Source organism: Panthera leo, chromosome E2, assembly GCF_018350215.1.
Source record: "Panthera leo isolate Ple1 chromosome E2, P.leo_Ple1_pat1.1, whole genome shotgun sequence".
Lineage (NCBI taxonomy): Eukaryota > Metazoa > Chordata > Mammalia > Carnivora > Felidae > Panthera > Panthera leo.
Window position 1 is genome coordinate 55,074,851 of NC_056693.1, and position 21,521 is coordinate 55,096,371.

At 44.3% G+C, this 21,521-nt stretch overlaps 1 protein-coding gene and 1 pseudogene across 5 annotated transcripts in view; one reads left to right on the top strand and one right to left on the bottom strand.

Moving 5' to 3' along the window:
• Positions 1–1,821: 1,821 nt before the first annotated feature.
• The window catches only part of SDR42E1 (short chain dehydrogenase/reductase family 42E, member 1), a 56,171-nt gene continuing 36,471 nt past the window's right edge, over positions 1,822–21,521 (bottom strand). For 2 of the 5 annotated variants that reach the window (XM_042919614.1, XM_042919612.1), the window contains exons 2-3: positions 4,016–4,109; positions 1,822–3,182 (exon numbers count right to left, since the gene is read on the bottom strand). In XM_042919614.1, coding sequence (XP_042775548.1) covers positions 2,069–3,182; positions 4,016–4,083 — 1,182 coding nt within the window. In that variant the 5' untranslated portion in view covers positions 4,084–4,109 and the 3' untranslated portion in view covers positions 1,822–2,068. Of the gene's footprint in view, positions 3,183–4,015; positions 4,110–6,580; positions 6,744–8,855; positions 8,956–9,045; positions 9,068–21,521 lie in introns of those variants that run through there. The other 3 variants (XM_042919610.1, XM_042919613.1, XM_042919609.1) reach the window with 3 other exon arrangements.
• Positions 14,662–15,942, top strand: LOC122207756 (annotated as a pseudogene).

Here is a 21,521-nt window from a genome sequence, read left to right on the forward strand (position 1 = left end):
GGTGCGAGAAAACTAAGAAGTATCTATCATTGTTCTCCAGGACCTCGTTGAAAACATGTTCTGCAAGTCTGCGATGCCTCTCAAGGACACCGCGTAGATGTCTTGCTGAACTTATCCACTCTTTCAGGGGCCTTCTCGTGCGGACACGTCATACCATTAGTGGGCTGTACGTGAGCAGGGGAGCCCGCCGTGCAGCACCTGGACTGCTGGACTTGCCGAGGTGCTCATACAAGCGAACTCCAGGCTAAAGCAAAAGCTTCTTAAGATAGAAAAAGACTCCGAAAACCTTCTACCAAAAATGCTCACCACCACCTCATATTTATGCTTTATCTATGAAAGTACTTTCACGACATCTCATTTTACGCTCACAACCACCCGTGTGAGGAGGGTGGGTGGGTGGGTTTGTAGAAAAGGCAGACACGGGTCATTCCCAAATAGGGAAACAGGCTTCAATCACTTGGTTAAGGCTACACAAACTATTCATGGTTGCAGGTCTCCTGGTATCAGGTTGAGTGCTTTTCTCCAAAAGATCCAGGCAGCATTAACCAGGGACTATTCACCTGGCACCTTCTTTCTACAAATAATCTCAAAACAGCTCGAATGTCACCTTCCGCAGCAATCTATCTGCCTTATGCAGATACTTTAATACTGGCTTTTCTGAAACTGGAATTGTGGAATGGGTGAAGATCCTCTGTCTTCTTTCCACGTTGGTTCCTATGCAACTGTACAAACTGAAAGTCTTACACAGCAGTCCTCAGGAGTGGCTGGAGGGTAATGACACCCTTCAAAACATTCCTCATTGGAAGCTGTTCATTGGAAGAACAAAAACCTCTTCCCGGAAGAAAAGCAGTCTATTAGTTCAGAGTTATGTTTCATTTTTAAATTACAAATAGCATCATTCCCTTGACCATCTTCCTTAATCGGATTTTTAGCTGTTTCCTAAATGTTACTCTATGCTCAGAGACCAAAACTTTACAAACACTGAGCATATGCAAACGTGCTGGTTACAGACTCTGAGGGGCTTACCCCAAAGACATTCCAGAAAGGTTAGAGCGACAGCACTAACAGAACACTAACACCTCTGAACAGAACTCCCCTGAGGAAGAAAACCCTCGTAAGGGTTCGTATCAGGAATGTACGGCAACGATATTAATTAAAATAAAGGCTTGTGTGTGTTGAGTGGCACTTGATACGTCTTGTCTAATTTAATCCTCAAAAGAATCCTATGAGGTAAGACACAGTTCTATTTGTTTAAAAATCAAACCTTACCATGTGATCACACAGGTGTTAACGCCCTTATATCATAAAGGGTAAAGAGTAATTCCTAAAAACTACAGGAATGAATGGCTAATATAATGTCTCTCAAAAGCTTCCACCTCCTCAGAGGGCTGGTCTGTAGGGATCTGACCCAATTTGGTGGTTTTCACACATTTTCAAGCCTGTTAGTGTTTTGCCACTCCCGTATCAGTGCACATTTTAGTCTACTGTAACTGGATAGAGATAGTAGAGGACAGAAGTAAGTACATTTTTGACTTCTGAGAAACTCAAGACATTTCCAATTCTCCTCATCTCGCTCTGTGGCTCCAAAACGACTTCTGTTGTACCCATCAAAACGAGGAAGACACAAGAAACCGCATCTCAAACTGATCTTTGCTTTTTTTCTCCTATCATGGTTTGTTTGGTGCAAGAAGGTAAGAAATGAAGACTTCATCCAAGAATCTGTTCTTTTTTTTTTTTTTTTTTTAAGTTTATTGATTCATTTTGAGGTGGGGTGTGGGGGGGAGAGAAGGAGAAAGAGAATCCCAAGCAATCTCCCTGCCACTCGAGCTCACAAACCGTGAGATCACCTGAGCCCAGATCAAGAGTCGACTAAGTCACCCAAGTGCCCTTCCAAGAATCTATTAAGTAGCAATTTGAGGAGCCAAGATTTGCTACCAGGCATCCATTTGTAACTATCTATCTATCTAGATATTGATGTAGATTTATTTAGATAGAGATACATTATTTAATACTGTGTTTCTTGAAAACCATCTCAACAAGTGTGATCCGATCCATGTTTCTAGCTCCTTCAGAGTGATCGAACCACAGGAGAAGGCAGCCATATGAGAACCACTATGACCAAGAGGAAGACCGTCAGCCCATCCCAAACAAGACACCCGGAGGCATGATCCCCAGGACTTCTGCCGTGGCCATGTGCTTTAAACCAGTCGACTACTTCCTGGAGGTCAAATGGCTGAGCCTCATAACCCAGCTCCTTCTTGGCCTTCTCTAGACTAAAGTAATGTGTGACGCCAGTTTTGTAAACTTCTGTGCGGGTGAGGAAGGGCTGGAAGTTGTAGACCCGACCAAAAAGGAAGTGAGCCATTTCTGTCAGGAAAGCAAAACAGTAGATGAGGGTCAAGGGCAGGCGGATGGATGGGAACCTGTAGCCCAGGCCCTCAACCAGAGGCCGGAGGAACTCAAAGTTGTTCACGGGTCTGCCGTCCGAAATGAAGTAGGGCTGCCCAGAGGCCACGTGGGCCTTGGCAGCTGTCAGGGCCTCTGAGGCCAGAATGTGAGCCTGGACCAAGTTATCCACGTGGACAAATTCAACCAGGCTCCCAGGATCCCCATACACAAACTTGAAGAGACCCCTCTCAATGTAGCTCACTATCCTGGGAAGGTGCCTTTGTTCTCCAGGCCCGTAGATGCCAGCCGGCCTCAGAGCACAGGTTCTCAAGACACCATCACTTCTCACCAGGGTAGCACCATTGGCCTCCAGCACTTTCTTTTCTGCAATAGATTTGGTCCGAGAGTAGTGATCAGGATGGAGGTGAAGAGGTAGGTAAGGCAGAGATTCATCTCCATTTCTGATAACTTGACCTCCAAAGATGACATTGAAAGTGCTAGTGTAAACTAACCTTGGCACCCCTCTCCTCCTGCAAACCTGGAGGATGTGGTCTGTGCCCCCGACGTTGACTTCTTCAATCAGGCTTCGATTCAGCTGCTCCCGCCCCGACATGCCGTAAGAGGCGATATGGAACACACATGCAATGTCCACATCCTGGAAGGCTTTCTCCACATCACAGAGGTGGCGAATGTCTCCGTGTATAAACTTGACTCCCTCTGGCATGGGATGAGCAGGGCTTTTGATGTCAAAGAGAATCACGTGGAATCCTCTCTGGTTCAGAGCACAGCCTAGGCTGAAACGAGGAAAAGCAAGTTAGATCGAATTGTGACTAAGCTATGCCCGACGAAAACTGCATAAAATAATTCACCAATCAATGTGGGGCTGACCCAAGTCTTCTGGGCTTATCCTGAGTGCCCTCGCTTTACGTGTTCATTGTGCAACAATCCCTCATGTAAGCACGCGAACATTCAAAACTGAGGATCCCCGTATCCTTGCTTTTTCTATCTTCTCACGTAGATGGTAGCAACTACAGGTTCCATTTTCCCCCTCTGTTTTAGAACCCACCATCCATTCTTTGGGACATTCATGAATGATAACAGAGCTGCAAAGGAATAACTTATTATCTGGGGGCACCCGGGTGGCTCAGGCACTTGAGCCTCAGACTCTTGGTTTCGGCTCAGGTTGTGATCTCATGGTTCGTGAGTTCAAGCCCAGCATCGGGCTCTGTGATGACAGCGTGGAGCCTGCTTGGGATTCTCTCCCTCTCTCTCTCTCTCTCTGCCCTCCCCTGCTCACTTTCTCTCTCTCTCTCTTTCAAAAACAAATAAATAAACATTAAAAAAAAGAATAAACATTATTTTAAAATGTTTTTGGTGGGCGCGTTATCTACACCCGCCCCCAATTTAATGCCGTTACAAAGAATCTTTCTTAAAGTAGTATATATCTGTAGTTCTGAATTTCAATGTCTGAGCAGTGGGCAACCTAGTTCATTTCTGGTTTAACACTGTTCAAATGAGTAAAAGTCTACACTGTCCTCATGTCATGTCAGAGTCATAAGCTGTAATTTGTTTTTTCCAGCAACTACCAATAAAATAATTCCACAGACGTGTTTATCGATGCACTGACCGGAAACCAAAATAGCCACCTCCTCCTGTAATAAGGACCGTTTCCTTTGGGGATTTGCGGGAGTCCATAGGTGGTTGTCAGGAGCTCAGTGGACCTAGTGGAAAGAAATGCAACAATGTTACTGACCCCCGCCTGGCCTAGTGCTGCATCAGAAAAGGGGAGCTGATAACAAGGCTTATGAAGACTCAGCAGAACGCCCGACAGAGGACGGGCACTCCGTGATGTCATTTCTCACACTTCCTTTGCTTGGAGCTCTAAGGGTCTGGGGATTGGTTGTCCCATTACCTTTCCACGTACCAAGGTCACATCTCTCAAAAGCACAGGGTTGCGGAAATGCTTGACGAGTTCTTCTGCATAACTGTACTAAGTACCTGAGATGGCCAGGAAAGCTAACCAGTCCACCATGCGGAGAGAGGTCAGTTGGTGGGACAGCTACGGAGGCTGTTTCTAAACACAGTGGATGTCAGTCACTGATATTTCAACGCAGACTTCCTCCCTGTATCTCCGTGATGTGGTGGCAATCTCCCTCCCTGACTTCATCTGGCGTTCTCCCGCCGCCCACTGGACTCCCTTTGAGATGCCAAGCCCGTCTGCAACTTGAGGGCTACACACACCTTCTATTTCACCTTAGTGGGAAGGGCTGTTCTTTGCCCGGCTATACCTTTCCCAATCGCTAGGTCTGCCTGAATGTCACTTGCTCAGTCAGGGATGCTTCTCTGACTGCCCTAAGGGAGAGCCCCTGACCTTAAATACTGCTGTTGTTTCTTCATGGCACATCTTATCACCTGAAAGTATCTTTTTTGTTTTAAACTATTGCTCTCCTTACAATAGAACATAAGTTCCATGAGAACTGAGACCTTCTGCCTTTTCCACTGACATGTCTTTTCCAGAACCTACCACATGGCAGATGTTCAACAAATATTTGTTGAATTTACGGGTGATTTTGAACACTGTGAAATACACCCAGTTGAGTAAAATTGTTTTGGGCACAAATGATGAAGGGCTCTGCAGTGTGTAAGAGTCATCGCTGTGTAAGTCAAAGAACACTGCCGCTTCCTTTTCTTTCTTTCTTTAACATTGCCATTTTCATTAAACTTCTCTCCTAAGAAATTCTGGGGGGTGCCTGGGTGGCTCAGTAGGTTAAGCATCTGACTCTAGATTTTGGCTCTGGTCATGATCTCACGGTTTGTAAGCATGAGTCCCACATCGGGCTCCATGCTGGCAGCGTGGAGCCTGCTTGCGATTCTCTAAGTAAACAAACAAACAAACAAACAAAAGCCTGGGTTACGAAATGAAAACAACACAAAGCTAAATGAGACGGAACTCCTGCATTCTGGAGCTGACGATGGAGTGAGGCTTTTGGAAGCAGCTAAACTACAAGGTGAAAAGGAGGAAACAAGATTGCTGTCACGCGTCGGTGTAAGCAAGGTGCCGTGGGAGCACCGAGCTGGGCGTGGAGAGAAACTGACTCTGAAGAGCACATCAGAGAAGACTTCACTGCGAAGTGGGCATCAGAGCTGAAGGGTGACAACAAGAGGACTGAGGCGGGCTGAGACAGGCTGAGGGAGCATCATGAATGAACAGAATGGTGACGGGAAAGGCTGTGTTGGCCAAATATAGTGATTCAGGCGGGAAAGATAGCCTGGGGTCAGCTTGGAGACACCTCTGAGCTCCTGAAGGGGAACGTGAATTCTATTCTGCAGACAACCGAACAGCCACACGCCCTCTGGTCCTTGCAAAAGATCAAACTTTTCCCGGAGGGAAGGAGAGCCTGAAAACCGGCAAGGTCTGGGTAAGAGGTGATGGGGCTGTGCTAGAGGCCTACCAGTAAGGACGCAATGCCAGGGTGCTCTGCTGAAATCAGGAGGTGAGCCGGCGAGCAACCGAGTGAGGCCGCAGTGGGCAGCACCCAGGCGGAGTCTGAGGGGTGTGCCACCATTAACCCAAGCGACACACACAGGCTTTGGAAACGTTCTGTTTGGTTAATAGAGTTCTGATTAATAGGATGCCAGATAACAAAGTCTAAGCTTTTTAAAAAAATTTTTAATGTTCAATTATTTTTTTTGAGAGAGAGAGAGAGCAGGGGAGGGACAGACAGAGCGGGAAACAAAGAATCTGAAGCCAGTTCCAGGTTCCAAGCTGTCAGCACAGAGCCCGACGTGGGGCTTGAACCCACGAACTGTGACATCATGACCTGAGCTGAAGTCAGACGCTCAACTGACTGAACCAAACTGACTGAACCACCCAGGCGCCCCAAGGTATTCTTAATATCTCCACAAGAATTCCACGGTAAGGGATCAGAAAATGGACCAGGCCTCAGAGTCTAAGAAAATCCCAACAGAAATTCTCCCTAATCTCTTAATTATTCTGTTTTTGAAACCACCCACTCCGGACCAGTCACAGGACCACAGGTCAGTCATGGCACATGTGCACATTAATCATGCTGGGAATGTACAAATGCACGTTATTAATGCTTCAGAGGACCTGCCAGGTCTATTCACCCTCCTTCTCATCAGCTTCCAACTACTGCCACAAGGATCTGAGGGGAGAACTTGTATGACTGACCTGATCAAGGGGTCAGACGAGAAAGGTGGCAATGAACAGGGGAAAAGTAATGATGGGGCGAGACGGCGAGGAAAAGAAGCCTATCCACCAGGTGGGTAAAACCTTCACAGATCACCAGCCATTAACATCCCCACCCGGAGCTGCCTTCTTGCTTCCTGGCTCCCTACATCAAAAAGCACAGGAAAAAAACACAGAAAACAAAAAACACCGCAGTAAACACATCTCCCGGAAAACTGCAACAAACTTCCAAGAACACTAAGCCAGAAGGGAGAAGAAGCATATACAATTTTTCTTCAACTAGCTGCCTGACTTTTACATTCTTCATGGCTTCTGTTTTATTAATTAGTTACCATCTGATTCCTCCTGGGGCTGGGCACTCAGGCCAATGTTTATAATCACAATTACTTTAAGGCTCTTTCAAAACCCGGCTTAGTAATTGTTTTCCTCTGGGTGGAGGGGGGGAAGGGTCACATCTGACCTGAGCAGTCATTCTACCAGATATGGGTTAAAGTTAAGTACATGATCCAAAAAAAGGAATCTTAATTACAAACAGGAAAAAATGAAATTTAAATCCGCCTGACCTCTTGATAATACTAAGATAAAGTGAGGGTAATAAAGTTGACATCTCACAGGGAAGTTATGAGAAAACTCATAAAAATGACTACGGGTACCTTAGACTTACAAAGACCTAATTAAATGCGAAGGATCAGTAATAAGAACCTTAGATTATGCACACAGTTCCTTCATCCCTTGAGTTCAAGTTGATGACGTTACTAACCCTCTGGTATTATAATGTAATATACAAATCTAGGTACCCCTGGAGTACACAACAGATAGGAGAATTGAAGACTGCTTTCATAAAAATAAAATTTTACTACGTTTGCTTTAAGCAAGATAAAATAACTCCAAGTAGTTTAACCCTGTGATGGTGTGTTTTAAATTACTGCCCAAGTACTACCTAGAGGCAAAAGGTAACTGTGCTCTTACTGGATTGAGATCAGGAAAATACATTGAGGCTAGAGGGTTTAGAAATGGTACTGTTCAAATTCCATGCGTGATCTAAAAATTATTTGTGTTTAATATCAAGCAAAGCAATAAAGATGTTGTTAAAGATAAGGAGAGCAACCCTGATACAGGTGAAGGGGGTGGGAGGTATACAACCTAAAAGGCCAAATACACTTGGAAAGAAAATTAACTGGAAAGTCGATATACTCATAACAGAGAGTAGCATTGTGGTTACTGGAGACTGGGGGTTGGGAGGAAATGAGCTGGCACAAATTTCCAAAAATAAGAGAGAGTAAGTTCTGGAGAACTAGTATACAGCAGTGTATGTGACTACAGTCAACACTGTATTATATACCTGAAACCTGCTAAGAGTAGCTCTTGAAAGTTCTCAGCACACACGCAATAATTATGTGAGGTGCCTGAGATGTTAACATACTTTATTTTGGTTATTTCACAGTATAACAAATCATCACATTGCAAACCTTAAATTTACAGTGTTAGGTCAATTATCTCAATAAAGCTGGAAGAAAAAAATATCTTAAACTACCCCCCTCCCCCCCCCCCCCCCCCAACTGGGCTACAAATTATGCAAGTTGTACTGGTTGAGCTAGACCTAGCTCTTGAAGCCAGGCCTGCAGGACTTCCCAGCCAGGACTCTTAACCCTGTGTGTCGCCCCCCTGGGGTTGAGACAAGGCTGTACCACCGCTGCTACTATTACTTATTATGTTTTATTTAAATCTATTCACCTTTTTACAAGAAATACATTCATTTTAAGTGGGAACCTCACACTTCCACTGTAAGTGGGAACCACCCGTCCTATGGAAAGGTAGTATTTCTAGGAACTGCGAAATGACAAGTGATCAAGTCTAGCTAGATACAGATGCCTGCTGCAAACTCTGAGCTGGGGGGGGGGGGGGGGGGGGGCGGGGGGGTGTCTGCTGTTAAACACACACACACACACACACACACACACGAAGAAAAAAAGAAAACCCCCAGCGCCTAGACAGAGTGTGAGGTCTTCGCGACATTCTAGAAAGCCACGCGGCGCCCGGCTCGCTGGAATCCGAGAGAGCGCTGGAAAGGGAAGGACGTTCCCATCACCGGGGTGGACGTCACTCACTCCCGCGCCCCGTACCACCTGCCGCCCGGCTCGTCCCACCCCGGCCGCCACGACGCGCGGGTAGGGGCCGGGTCACCGACAGCCGGCTCGGCCCCGGGTCCCGGCGGAGCGGCGGTGGCCCTCCCGACCCAGGCCCGGGGCCCACTCACAGTGGCGAGAGTCGGCAGCGCACGCAGGCCGTGAGAGAGACGCTCGCCCCAGGCCGGTGCGTCCGCCGCGACCACCCCCGCTCCGCGCGGGAGCCGTCGGGCCGGCCCCCTGGAGCCACTTCCGGGCCTCTCTAGGAAGCCCGGAGGTCTCGGCATCTCTATGATGTGCGGGTGTCTCGTCCATCCTCACCTGGGCTGGGCCAGCAGGTCCACTCCAGGAATCTCTCTCAGGTGCCCAACCCGAGTGTTCCAGCCTCGCGGGAGCCCTTGCAGGGTCATCCCTACTGCTATCCCACCTCCACTGTCTGCTTTTAGACTTCCGTCTCCGTTTTTGTGTCCCCACAGGGCTGAGCACACTACAGTGCCTGGTAACTGGGGAGGGGGGCGGTGCTCAGCTCAGTCAGTACTGCTGGGATGGATAGATGGATGATGGATGATAGGTGGATGGATGATGGATGAGGCTCCATGAAACTACTGAATAGTCACTCTCCAGGTCTTTTCAACTCTCTAGCTCGGAGTCTCCACGTTTATGTATGTCTATATGTTTTCCCGTGTCCCTGATTTACCCTAGTTTTTTTCCGGTTCCAGGTGTGAGGGAATGAAAGCAAGACACCAGTAGCGTCTGCTACGCACCAGAATCCTGTAATGCTGTGCTTAAAAAAAAAAAAAAAAAAAAAAAAAAAAAAAAGTTTTTTTTATTATTTAAAAAATTTTTTAATGTTTATCTTTGACAGAGAGAGAGAGAGAGAGAGAGAGAGAGAGAGAGCATGACCTGGGGAGGGACACAGAGACAGGGAGAGACAGAATCCAAAGCAGGCTCCAGGCTCTGAGCTGTCAGCTCAGAGCCCAACACAGGGCTCCAACTCATGAACGGTGAGATCATGACCTGAGCTGAAGTGGGACGCTTAATGGACTGAGCCACCCAGGTGCCCCTAAAAAAATTTGTTTATGTTTATTTATTTTTGAGATAAAGCATGCACGAGTGAGGGGCAGAGAGAGGGGGACAGAGTTTTCTAAAGTAGGCTCTGCGTTGACAGCGGACAGCCCGATGCGGGGCCCAAACTCACAAGCCAGGAGATCATGACCTGAGCCAAAGTTGGATGCTTAGCCGACTGAGCAACCCAGGAGCCCCAGTGCTGTGCTTTTAATTTAAGGGTGCTCCATGTTGGGTTGCTGAGCAGTGGGGTTTCTGTCCAACCCCACTGATTCCCTTGGACACAGTTCCTGAAGTGGCTTGTGACCTGAGCCTTAAGGAACAAGTAGGAGGTGGCCCAAGGAGAAGAGAAGAAAGGAACATTTTGGTGGAAAAAATAACAGGGCAAAAGCATAGAGTCAGGATTGAATGCCACATGCCTGAGGAATAAAGAGGCACTGCAGGCTAATGATATTTGTGGAGATCGAAAGGAGAGGAGAGGGAGAGGAAAAGGGAGACACAGTTCTGTATCGTACTCAGACCAATTAATCTGAAGGGAAAGACCATTGTCTACATTGGGACTGTCCAGGAGGATTCGGCAAGACGGCAGAAGTCTGTAGGTGCGAGAGGGCATGATCCAGACCCCCATATTCCACCCTTTTCTCAGAATTAACCTCTTGACTGCTGCTGGAGCTTCCTCAGAGCTCTGCTGTGGTTTCAGGCCACCGCAGCATCTGAAAACACTGACACACTTTGAGGGTGTCTGTCTGCCCCTCGAGATCGTTTCTCCAGGAGGCCACACTTTCAGGGGTGGTGGTGTTCAGACAGGGTGTGTTGTGATCAGCTAGGAGGTGTCATATTAATGTCTCACCTATAGTATAGTAGTGAGCATGAAGTGATGAATAACTTACGTTTCTAGTCTTTAGGCTTAGAGCAAGTATAGCAAGGAGGTAAGGAACAGACCTTAGAGTCAGAGCAGTGGGGATTGGAACCCTGGCTCTGTGTAGAAGAGTCCCGAACTGATGAAATGAGGTGAGGTCTGTGTCCTCCTCAGACCCCTCCTGGGCAATGTTAGCTGCTTTTGTTATAGATCATCTTCAAGACTACGTGTGCAACACTTGGGCGGGAATATTCACATCAGCATTATTCATAAGCGCTCCGAAGAAGAAGTAATCCAAATGCCCATCAGTGGGTAAATGGATAAATAAAATGTGGTCTGTCCATACGAATAGAGTATTATTCACCTGTAAAAAGCAACCAAGTACAGGTCTTCCTTGACTTGCAGTGGGGTTATGCCCTGATGAAGCCATCGTAAATTGAAAATATCGTAGGTCGAAACTGCATTTAATTCCCCTAACCTACTGAACATGACAGCTTAGCCTCCCCTCCCTTAAATGTGCTCCGAATACTTACATTAGCCTACAGACGGGCAAAACCATCTCACATAAAGCCTATTTTATAATAGTGGTGAGTGTCTCGTGTAATTTGTCAAATACTGTACTGAAAGTGACAAAACGGAACTGTTGTAGGCGGACAGATGGTTGTGTCTCAGTTGTTCACCCTCCTGATCGCGTGGTTGACTGGGAGCTTTGGCTTGCTGCTGCTGCCTGGAGTCACGAGAGAGGATCATCCAAAAACTTGGTAGCCTGGGAACAGATCCTTATTCCCGATTCCCAATTCCAAGTGTGGTTTCTACCCAAGGCCCATGGCTTTCTCACCATCAGAAAGTTGAAAAATCGAAAGTCACACCCCTGTAAGTCTGGAGTCAGGGGCCGTCTGTAGTGATATGGGCTACAGCATGGATGGTCCTAGGAAACATTATGCTCGTGTTTTTACTAGCCAGCTTCAGAAGCCAGTCACACAAGACCACATACTGCATGATTTCATGTATGTGAAATGTCCATAGGCGAATCCATAGAGACAAAAAGCCGATTGGTGGTTGCCAGCTGCTGGGAGGTTTGGGGTGAGATGGGGAGTGACTGCTCATGGGTACAGAGTTCCTTTCTGCAGTGACGGAATGTGGTGATGGCTGCACACCTGTGCGAATACTAAAAACCATTGATTTGTATCCTTTAAATGGGTGGATTTTATGATATGTAAATTAGACATCTCCATACAACTGTCATTAAAAACAGATTACACCTACAATTTTGTCAGTCTCATTGTAATTGCAATGTTGTTTGAGTAGGAGAGGACAGGATGGCCCATCATCCTGGACATGCCCACAGAAGCGTGTCATAGGAAGCAAAGTCAATACAGGTAAAAGTTGAGGAGCCATTGCCTTAGGGAAATAAGCATAATTCTCCTTTCCACCATCTCAATATGGAGGCTTTGCGCCCCCCGCCCCGGACTCTGCTGTCACCTTCCTCCTTCTCAGGGCAAGGAGGAGAGAGTACAAAGCATAAGGAAAAGCAAGGTTTGAATAATAAATGCTTTCCAATTAGCTGCCTTGAAAACTGAGAGTCAGCTTGTATTAATCTTCATGATCAAATTACTTCATTTTGTCTCTCGTCTAACTGCTCGGGTAATTTTATGCCAGGATTATTTTAGTCATTCTAATTATGCAGGCATCAATATTTAGTGGGTGTTTACCTAACCCACTGCATACCCAGAGGTGTTCTTCCCTCAGAGACCATGGCAGTACAATATAATATGAATAGGCATGCAAGGTATAGAAATGAAGTGCCTTTGATTTCTCCCTCCTTGTTTGTAAGGAACGTTCAGGTGGTGTTTCTTGAAAGAGCAACGTGTGTCCTATTCAGATGCATCTACAAAAGGCAGTGCTGTCCGTGTTACCAGTTCATTATATGATACTAAATGCAATTCTTGTGCAGATGTTTCATTAGGGATTCAGTTATGCAAGACAAATTAAAATTCGCCGTTTGTTTAGATTTTCTTTTTTGCAAAGAACCTTTCCTCGCTAGTCGCCTCGTGTTTGAATTTCTGTCACTGGCAATATCACTGACCCCCTTTTCCTTTGGAACCCCTTCTCCTTTGAGAGAATGCTCTCTCAGTCTGCTCACTGTGCTCCTCTCAGTCTTTTCCTCCTCATCCTTCATCCCGTCCTCTCCATTTTCTTTCTTTGGCCCTTTTGTATATTCTTCCCAGCTCTTAACTGGGTACAACCCACGATTCAACCTCCAGCTTTCTTTTCTTCTACATCTACATCCTTTGCCTAAAAGAAGTCATTAGTTATCTTGGTTTCAACTCTGAACCCAGCCCGAGAGACCCCCGAACATGTATAAGCTTGCCCCTAGGAGGTATTTATGGGGACCATCCACCTGTGTGAACCTCATGTCCAAAGGTGTATTCCTTATCTCAAGCAATACCTGGCATTGGCTGTATTTTTTTGACATCTTCTTTTCCTTCATTCAGATATCCATTTAATTTTGCCTTGCAAAGTGTCTTGGACCCATACTCTCTTCCCATTCCTTCTGCTTCCTTTCTATTTTCCTGAGGGCCTCCCGAAAGAGTAGTATCCCAGGGTGCCATCAGGTTAATCTTGGCCATCTTTGGAGTGTGAATATCTCTTAGACAATCCATCCTGAGGCCAGGCCATGGAGCTGCCCTCTCACTCACTTCCTCCCCTCCGGGGTCTAAAAACACCATGCTCCTGTACCACTTTCTCAAGTCCTGTGGAGTGAGGCAAAGCTGATGGTAGGATGTGAATTGGAAAACTGCCAGGGCACCACATGGACCACAGGACTTGGGAAAGTGGAAAGAGAGAGAGACTAGGGCAGGGGCCTCTGCCTACCAGTGGGTTGGCTCTGTGAATGGCCATTCTTCTTTCACTAAGAAGCAACTTGTTTAACTAACTAGGTGTACTCCAGCTGAGTAAATCAAAACAGTTAATTTCAATACAATCGCAGGATAATATTTTTGCTTAAATACTTTAATCTTATCGAGTGTCTTAAATATATTTTACAATAACTTTGTGACTGATTTACCTTATTCAACCTATGGAAGATATTCACCATATAATTGGCACAGCCTTCCACCTTGCCAAATCCATCAGCCAGATCAAAGGATTTGAATTCTTTTTGACTTATATGCCCCAAATGATGCTTAATGATCAGCTGTTAGAAAAAAATGATTTCATATTTCATTTTATTTATTGAAAAATGTGTATTTATTTTGAGAGAGAGAGAGCAGGGGAGGGGCAGAGAGAGGAGACAGAGAATCCCAAGCAGCCTCTGCACTGTTAGTGCAGAGTCCGATGCGGGGCTCAAACTCATGACCGTGAGATCACGAACTGAGCCAATATCAAGAGCCAGATGCTCAACCAACTGAGCCACCCAGGTGCCCCTCATATTTCATTCTAAATAAGTATATCAGCGCCCTCATGGCAATTATTTCACTTTTGGTAGATAGATTGACCGATCGTAGAGTTTGTTATTGTTGTCATGCATTTGTTACTGACATTATTTTCATGGGAAAACATAGAGCATGTTAAGAGGAAAGGAAGTGGGGGGCAGGGCACACTGAGCAGGAGACATTTGAGCAGGGAAATATAGGAGGCCAGGAAATTTGGCGAGTGTACAAGAGCATTCCAGGCTGAGGGAAAACCTCCACGGCAGGAGTATGTTTGAGGACTGGCAAGGAGGCCCTTGTGACTAAAATGGAGTGAATGAGGAGATGGAAGTCAGAGATGTGGTCCAAGAGCTACAGGGCACAAAACATGTGGCCGTGGAGCCATTTAAGGATTTTGGCTCTGACACTGACTCTGGTTGAGATGGGGAGACTCTGGCAGGTTTGCAGCAGACGGGTGACGTGACAGGGTCGAGGTTATCCAATGATTTCTCTGGTGCTGGGTTGAGGGTAGACTGTAAGGAGACAAGGGTGGAATCAGAGGGATCTATCAGAAGGCTGTGGCTGCATTCCAGGTGAGAGGTGATGGCGGCTCGGACCAGGTTGGCAGCAGTGGAGTGATCAGGTAGGGGGTCTATTCTGAAGGTAGGGCCAGCAAGATTCCTTGATAGATTGGATGTGGGTTGAGTCAAAGAGCTGAGTCAAGGGGATTCCAACATGAGTGTGCTCAGCTACTAGAAGGGTGAGGCTGCCCTCACTGAGATGCTGTGATGTGCTTCTGGAACACACACATCCTGAACCAGAACTTGAGTGAGCTGTGAGCTGCTAACTCTGCAGGGTAGAGGGAGGAGAAGCTGAAGGTGGTGTGACAATAAGGGAAGGAGGAAGAGGAGGGGGTTAAAGAGAGAGTGGGAAAAGCTCAAGGAAGGACCTATGAGCTCAGTGGGGTCCACAGTGGTGGAGGTAGGAGGACATGAAGGGTCTTCTTAGAAGGTAGAGTTCCTGTCAGTGTTCTACACACTGTGGTGGCTGTGTTATCTTCCACAACAAACTACCAGAGACTGAGTGGCCTAAACAACAGAAATACGCTGTCTCATAGTTCTGGAGGCCAGGAGTCTGAAATCAAGGTGTGGGTGGGGTCATGCTGCTTCTGAAGCTTTGAGTGGAGGGTCCTTCCTTGTCTCTTGCAGCTTCTGGAGGCTCCAGGCATTCCTTGGCTGTGGCCACATTACTCCAATTTCTGCCTCCATCTTTACATCGCCTTCACCCCATATGGCACCCCCCCCTTTTTCTCTTCTATTTCCTATAAGGATACCTGTCATTGGATTTAGGGTCCATCCTGATCCAGAATGATCTAATCTAAAGATCCTTAACTTCACCGAAAGTGAAGAAGGAAGCCCCTGCCCCTCCCAAAGCCGAAGCCAAAGCAGAGGCTTTGAAGGCCATGAAAGCAGTGCTGAAAGGCGTCCACAGTCACACAAAAAAGTAGATCCACAGGTCACTCACACTCTGACAGTACAAGACATTGTGTCTCTGAAGACAGCCCAAATATCCTCAAAAGAGCTCCCCAGGAGAAACAAGCTCACCACTAGGCCATCATCAAGTTCCCCTGACTCCCGAGTCAGCCATGAAGAAGATAGAAGACAACAACACGCTTGTGTTCATTGTGGGTGTCAAGACCAATAAATCCCAGATTAGACAGGCTGTGCAGAAGCTCTGTGACATTGACATGGCCAACGTCAACACGCTGATCAGGCCCAATGGAAAGAAAAAAAGGCATATGTTCAACTGGCTCCTGACTATGATGCTTTGGACATGCCAACAAAGATGGGATCATGTAGACTGAGTCCAGCTGGTAAAACCTAAATATAAATTTTTCACCATAAAAAAATAAAAAAATAAGGAACAAATAAAGATCTTTAACTTGATTACACTGGCAAAGACGCTTTTTTTCCCAAATAATGTCACATTCACAGGTGCATGGCGCTAGGACGTAGACATATCTTTTTGGAGCCACTATTCACCCCACTACAGTGACGTACATGATTCCTCTACCCCTCCTTCTCTCCCAGGCCCAACTCCCAGGTCTTTAAAACTAGGAGGCACTTCACTACAGTTGACTTTACTGCTATACATTTTGTTTTGCAAACAGAAAAGAGAAGTTGAATTTCACAATGAATCCAGAATGGTTGAGAGAGGCAATGACTGACAAGACACAGAAAAAATTCTGGAAGGGTAGGTCCCTAGGATCTGGAAGAAACCTAGGCAAGGCCGTGGGATACGGAATTTGAGCCAATATTATCTGGATCCCAACGTTTGGAAAGTTCTAGCTGATACCTGGGTTATCAGGACACAAAATATGATTATACTATATATTCTACTTTGTAAGCTGTCCTCCTTTCTCAAGAAATATTGCAAACATTTCCCCAAGTCATTAAATATTCTTCAACATGATTAAAAAAATTTTTTTTTTTACATTTATTTATTTTTGAGAAACAGAGTGAGACGAAGCATGAGCGGGGGAGGGACAGAGAGAGAAGGAGACACAGAATCTGAAACAGGCTCTGGGCTCTGAGCTGTCAGCACAGATCCCGATGTGGGGCTCAAACCCACAAACTGTGAGATCATGACCTGAGCCGAAGTTGGAGGCTCAACCGACAGAGCCACCCAGGCACCCCTACAACATGATTTTTAATGGCCATATAGCAGTCCATCAAATGAAAGTACTGTAATTTATATAACAAATCCTTTATGGTTAGCCATTTAGGATGCTTCTATGCTTTACATATGATAAATAACACTGAAATGAACAACTTCCTTTATAAATCATCATGCACATCTTTGATTATTTTCAAATGGGCTCATTTTAAATAACCATGAACAATTTTGCAATAGCAATTTCTGCTCATTGTTTTTTTTATGAACTCAAACTTTCCCTTCAGGCAAAAGGAAAAAAAAAATGGAAAAGAAGTTCCTGGAACATCTGGCTTATGGTGTAATTTACTTTTGGTATTCAGCTGTGCTCCCAAATTTTGAAATGTTGTCTTTCTAATAGACTCATCCTAGATTTAATCTCCCTTCTGGAGATACAGATGCAAGTATGTTTTCTTCTGTGAACTTCCAGCCTGGGAGCCTTGACTATATGAGGGAAGCCATGCCAAACTGTACATTGGTTGCTTTCATCCACTTCTTCTCAATTTGTAAGTCCCTAGAAGGAAGGGACAGAAACTGAAAGAAAGGAGTTTTTGTTGACACCAAGAAGATCCTTGTGATAATGGCTGCCATTGAAAACTCTGATATGCCAGGCCTTTTACATATATTAGCTTTATAACCAATATGAGGTACAAATTATTATCCCACTGTTGGTGCAAGACTGTGGCTCAGAGCAGAGAGGGCAGTTCACACAGTCAAGTAAATAGCAGAGCTGCATTTCAGAACTTAGCTCACTCAAAGCTACCGTATTGTCTGTTAGTGAGACTCCTAGGTTTTTGAATTTTGAACACTGGGAAGATTTCACACCAAAACTTGGGGAGACATGTAGGCTTGCCAGCTTTTAATTTTGCCACGTAAGGGCATCAAAACAGAAGCAACAACTAGCCTGTGATATCCTATCACCACCATTTCATTCACCAAAAGGTATTTTAATGCCAAAAAGAGAGGAAAGCTATAGTCTCTGAAGGTGATCCTTTAAATTGTATGAATTCAGCTTATGAAGATCAGTAGATTGCACTTAATGCAATCCATCAGGTCACCATGGACCAGTGAAAAGTGGTTACCGTCTCTAGACCACATTTAAGAATTGCATCCAGGGACACCTGGGTGGCTGTCGGTTAAATATCTGACTCTTGATTTCGGCTCAGGTCATGATCTCCCGGTTCATGAGATTGAGCCTAGCTGTCAGCACAGAGCCTGTGTGGGAGTATCTCTCTCCTTCCCTCTCTGCCCCTCCACCACTCGTGCTCTCACTCTCTCTCCAAAATAATCAATAAACTTAAAAAAAAAATAATTGCTTTCAGAAGTCATGTTACCATCAGTGCCTTGATGGAATGATTGCTCGGGCTTGGCTGACAGACATGGAAGGAGATCCGTGGCCTTCCTTCTGCTGCAGGAAGAAGCTGGCAAAACATTCATTCAGCCATTGAGAGTGGGGCATTCATGCCATTATTCTCTTCTCTATTCAGGGTAGAATTTTCATACTCTGGTCCTTCCCAAGAGGGTGGAAAGGAAGTGAGGACAGAGACAGAGGCTATAGATTCATTTCAAGACATTTAAGGGAAAAGGAGAAGGGAGAGAGATCTGGATACATGGGCAGAAAGATTTTTATACATGCTGATTCCTTAATGTATCTCTGAGAAGTAGAGCTGTATTAGGTGGAGACCCCTTGTCGGTAAATAAGTGGATAAGTCAAAATAGAACTCAGGGATCTTTCAAGCTGGCTCTTTACTAATGTTATTGTTTTGATACACAATGTATGGGACGTAAGGACAATGGGTTAATAAGTGTATGGTAATGTGTGTGGGTTTCACTTTTTCATTCTTGACGCCGTTCTGCTCTTTGCTGTGGTTAGTGCTAAGAAGAGAAAGAAATGAACCCAAGAACAAGATCAGAGATCAAAATATCAGGATTTAGCACACCACTTCCTGTTGACAGAATCTCTAACTTCTTCCTTAAGTCTCATGAGTGTGAAGTTCTATTGTCTTAAGAGCAGGGCCCTATACCTTTCTCACTTTGGTTCCCAAATGACAGTCCATTGCTTGCTGCCAATTAGTGACAAAACTTTTACCATTCTGGGGGGCTCTCTGAAAAATGAGGACAATATAACAAGTTTCTCATAAAGTTTAATTTATTCAGTATAAGAGACCACATTTTATTCTGACACTGTCTACTTTTCTTTAATGTTAAAATATCTTTTCTTTTGTGGACCGTTGATAGTTGATTTTTTTTATTAAAAAAGCTTTTTTAATGTTTTATTTATTTTTGAGACAGAGAGAGACAGAGCATGAGTGGGGGAGGGGCAGAGAGCAAGGGAGACACAGAATCTGAAGCAGGCTCCAGGCTCTGAGCTGCCAGCACAGAGCCCCATGTGGGGCTCGAACCCACGAACTGTGAGATCATGACTTGAGCCGAAGTTGGACGCCTAACCAACTGAGCCACCCAGGCACTCCCGTTGATAGTTGATTTTTAAATGCATTTTCACTTGGCAAACTTAAATAGTGGAGATTCAATGTCTACCCCCCACCTTTTGAAAAGATTGCACAGATCTATGAAGTACAAAAGTTGGGAAATACTGATCTAGGCAGTTTTATTATTTAGTTGCAGTCCAATTATTTAGTTACAGTCCCAGGAAATTACTGGCAAGAATCACATGAAAGATTTCTAAGAAGATTACACAGGAAGAGTTTTGCAACATAAAAACTTCTAAACTTATAGGTAGGATAACTTTCTCTATAATGCTAAAATTCAGACTTGGATTTTATTTACAAACACCTTCGATGTCATGGGCATATTCATGGATTAATTACTCCGAGAAGCAGTTCTGAGCTCTGCAAGCCCTATTCTCCCAATTTTTGTCTTTTTCAAAAAGAGAAAGAAAATGTCTTCTGAAAACCATGGAAGAGAGAGGAACTGATTCTCATTGCGGGTCTTATGAAAAAGAATGGTTTGGGTAATCTTAGAAGAGGAATCAACAGTTACTGGGACCTAACATGACTGATCAATAAATAAATATTTCATATTAGAATTCCTCTACTGATTGGTGGAATGAATAAACACACTGATTTTGGATTTCAGTAAGGGATTTGACAAGGTCACTTTTGATATTACTGTTGGCAAGATACAGAAATGTCAGATGATTAATATCAACTTGAAAGAAGGTTTCCTGAGGTATGTCTCTGATAGCTATATTGTAATTGTCTATTTACTGGTCTGCTCCCTAAATAGAATTTAGGTTCCTCTCTGAGGGCAGGAACCAAGTCATTTTACCGACCGTTGTATTCTCAGTACCTTGAACAGCACCTGGCACATAGTAAGAACACTGTAAATACGTGGTGAATGAATGAATATCTTATGAAATGCCTTGCTTTTACACTTATAAAGCTATGAGAAGGTTCACTTAGATTCTTCCATGATGTGTTGCTAGGAGGAGGGAGTAGTGGACCCAATCTTAATAACATCAAATTTAACAGGGTTTCCATTTTGATAAAAATAAAATATCTTACAAGCATAGGGAGAGTTGAGCCTTACCAGATGGTTTAAAAAAGACTTAGGAACTTTGCTTCTGTTAATGGCTGATAAGATAAACAGGATCAACTCTCTTGCTGAGAGCTTATCCAATAAAGCCAGATAAAATATAACACCTATCTCCTCAAAGCCATCAAAATACTGCTAGAAAACAGCTGATGACCTGAAATTCTATGTTCTTGAAGTGAAAACATCCTTCAAAAATGGATAATGAAAACATTTTCAGAAAAACAAAAACAAAGATTTTATCACTAGCACCTATACTAAAGAAAAGTGATCTCAGGGGCAAGCGTGGAGATATGGGAAGGAATGAGAAGCTGCAAAAGAGTAACTTCTTTGTTGGACAATATAAATGAATGTTGACTCTATAAAACAAATATAAAAACATCCTGTGGGATTACGACAACTATACCATATACATCCAGATGGTGGGGAGCGGTGTACAAGTGTTCAAAGGTCCTGGCATGAGGTATATACCAAGAAAGCAAAAATAACAAGTCACGTTGGTCTGTGAGAAGTCATTTAAGTAACTGTTAAAAGCATCACAAAGAGTGCACAACTGTCAAGGTAATGAAGGGGGAGCATGGAAAAATAACAAAGAATGATTAATTCAAAGGAAGCCTAGAAAGTAGAAGAAAGGTAATGTAGAATAGAAGGGACTAACAAAAGGTAAATAGTAAAACAAAAGATTTCAAGCTAAACATATCAATACTTATATTAAATGTAAAGGAACTAAGTTGTTTACTTAAAAGACAAAGATTGTTATACTGGAAAAGAAAAAAAAAGTGCCTAGTACATGTTGCTTTGAAAAGACATATCTGAAAGGTAAGAATACAGAACAATTGAAATCAGAGAGGTGGGAAAGACCTAACTGATATGCATGGAACAGTGGAACCAACCACAGAATATACATTCTTTCTAAGCACATGTGAGCATTTATAGAAATCAACTGTGTGATGGGCCATAGAGTAAGACTGAAGATATTTCAAAGGACTGAAATCACACATAATGTGTTTTTCAACTTGAGTAAAATGAAGCTAGAAAGTGCAATAATATATCACTAAAATTTCCCATATGAAATTATTAAATACAATTCTAAATAACCCATGTAACAAAGAACAAATCCTAGTGGAAATTATAAAATATTTTTCAGTCAACTAACTTGAATTATAATTTTTTAAAAGTAAAGTAAATAAATAAAACAT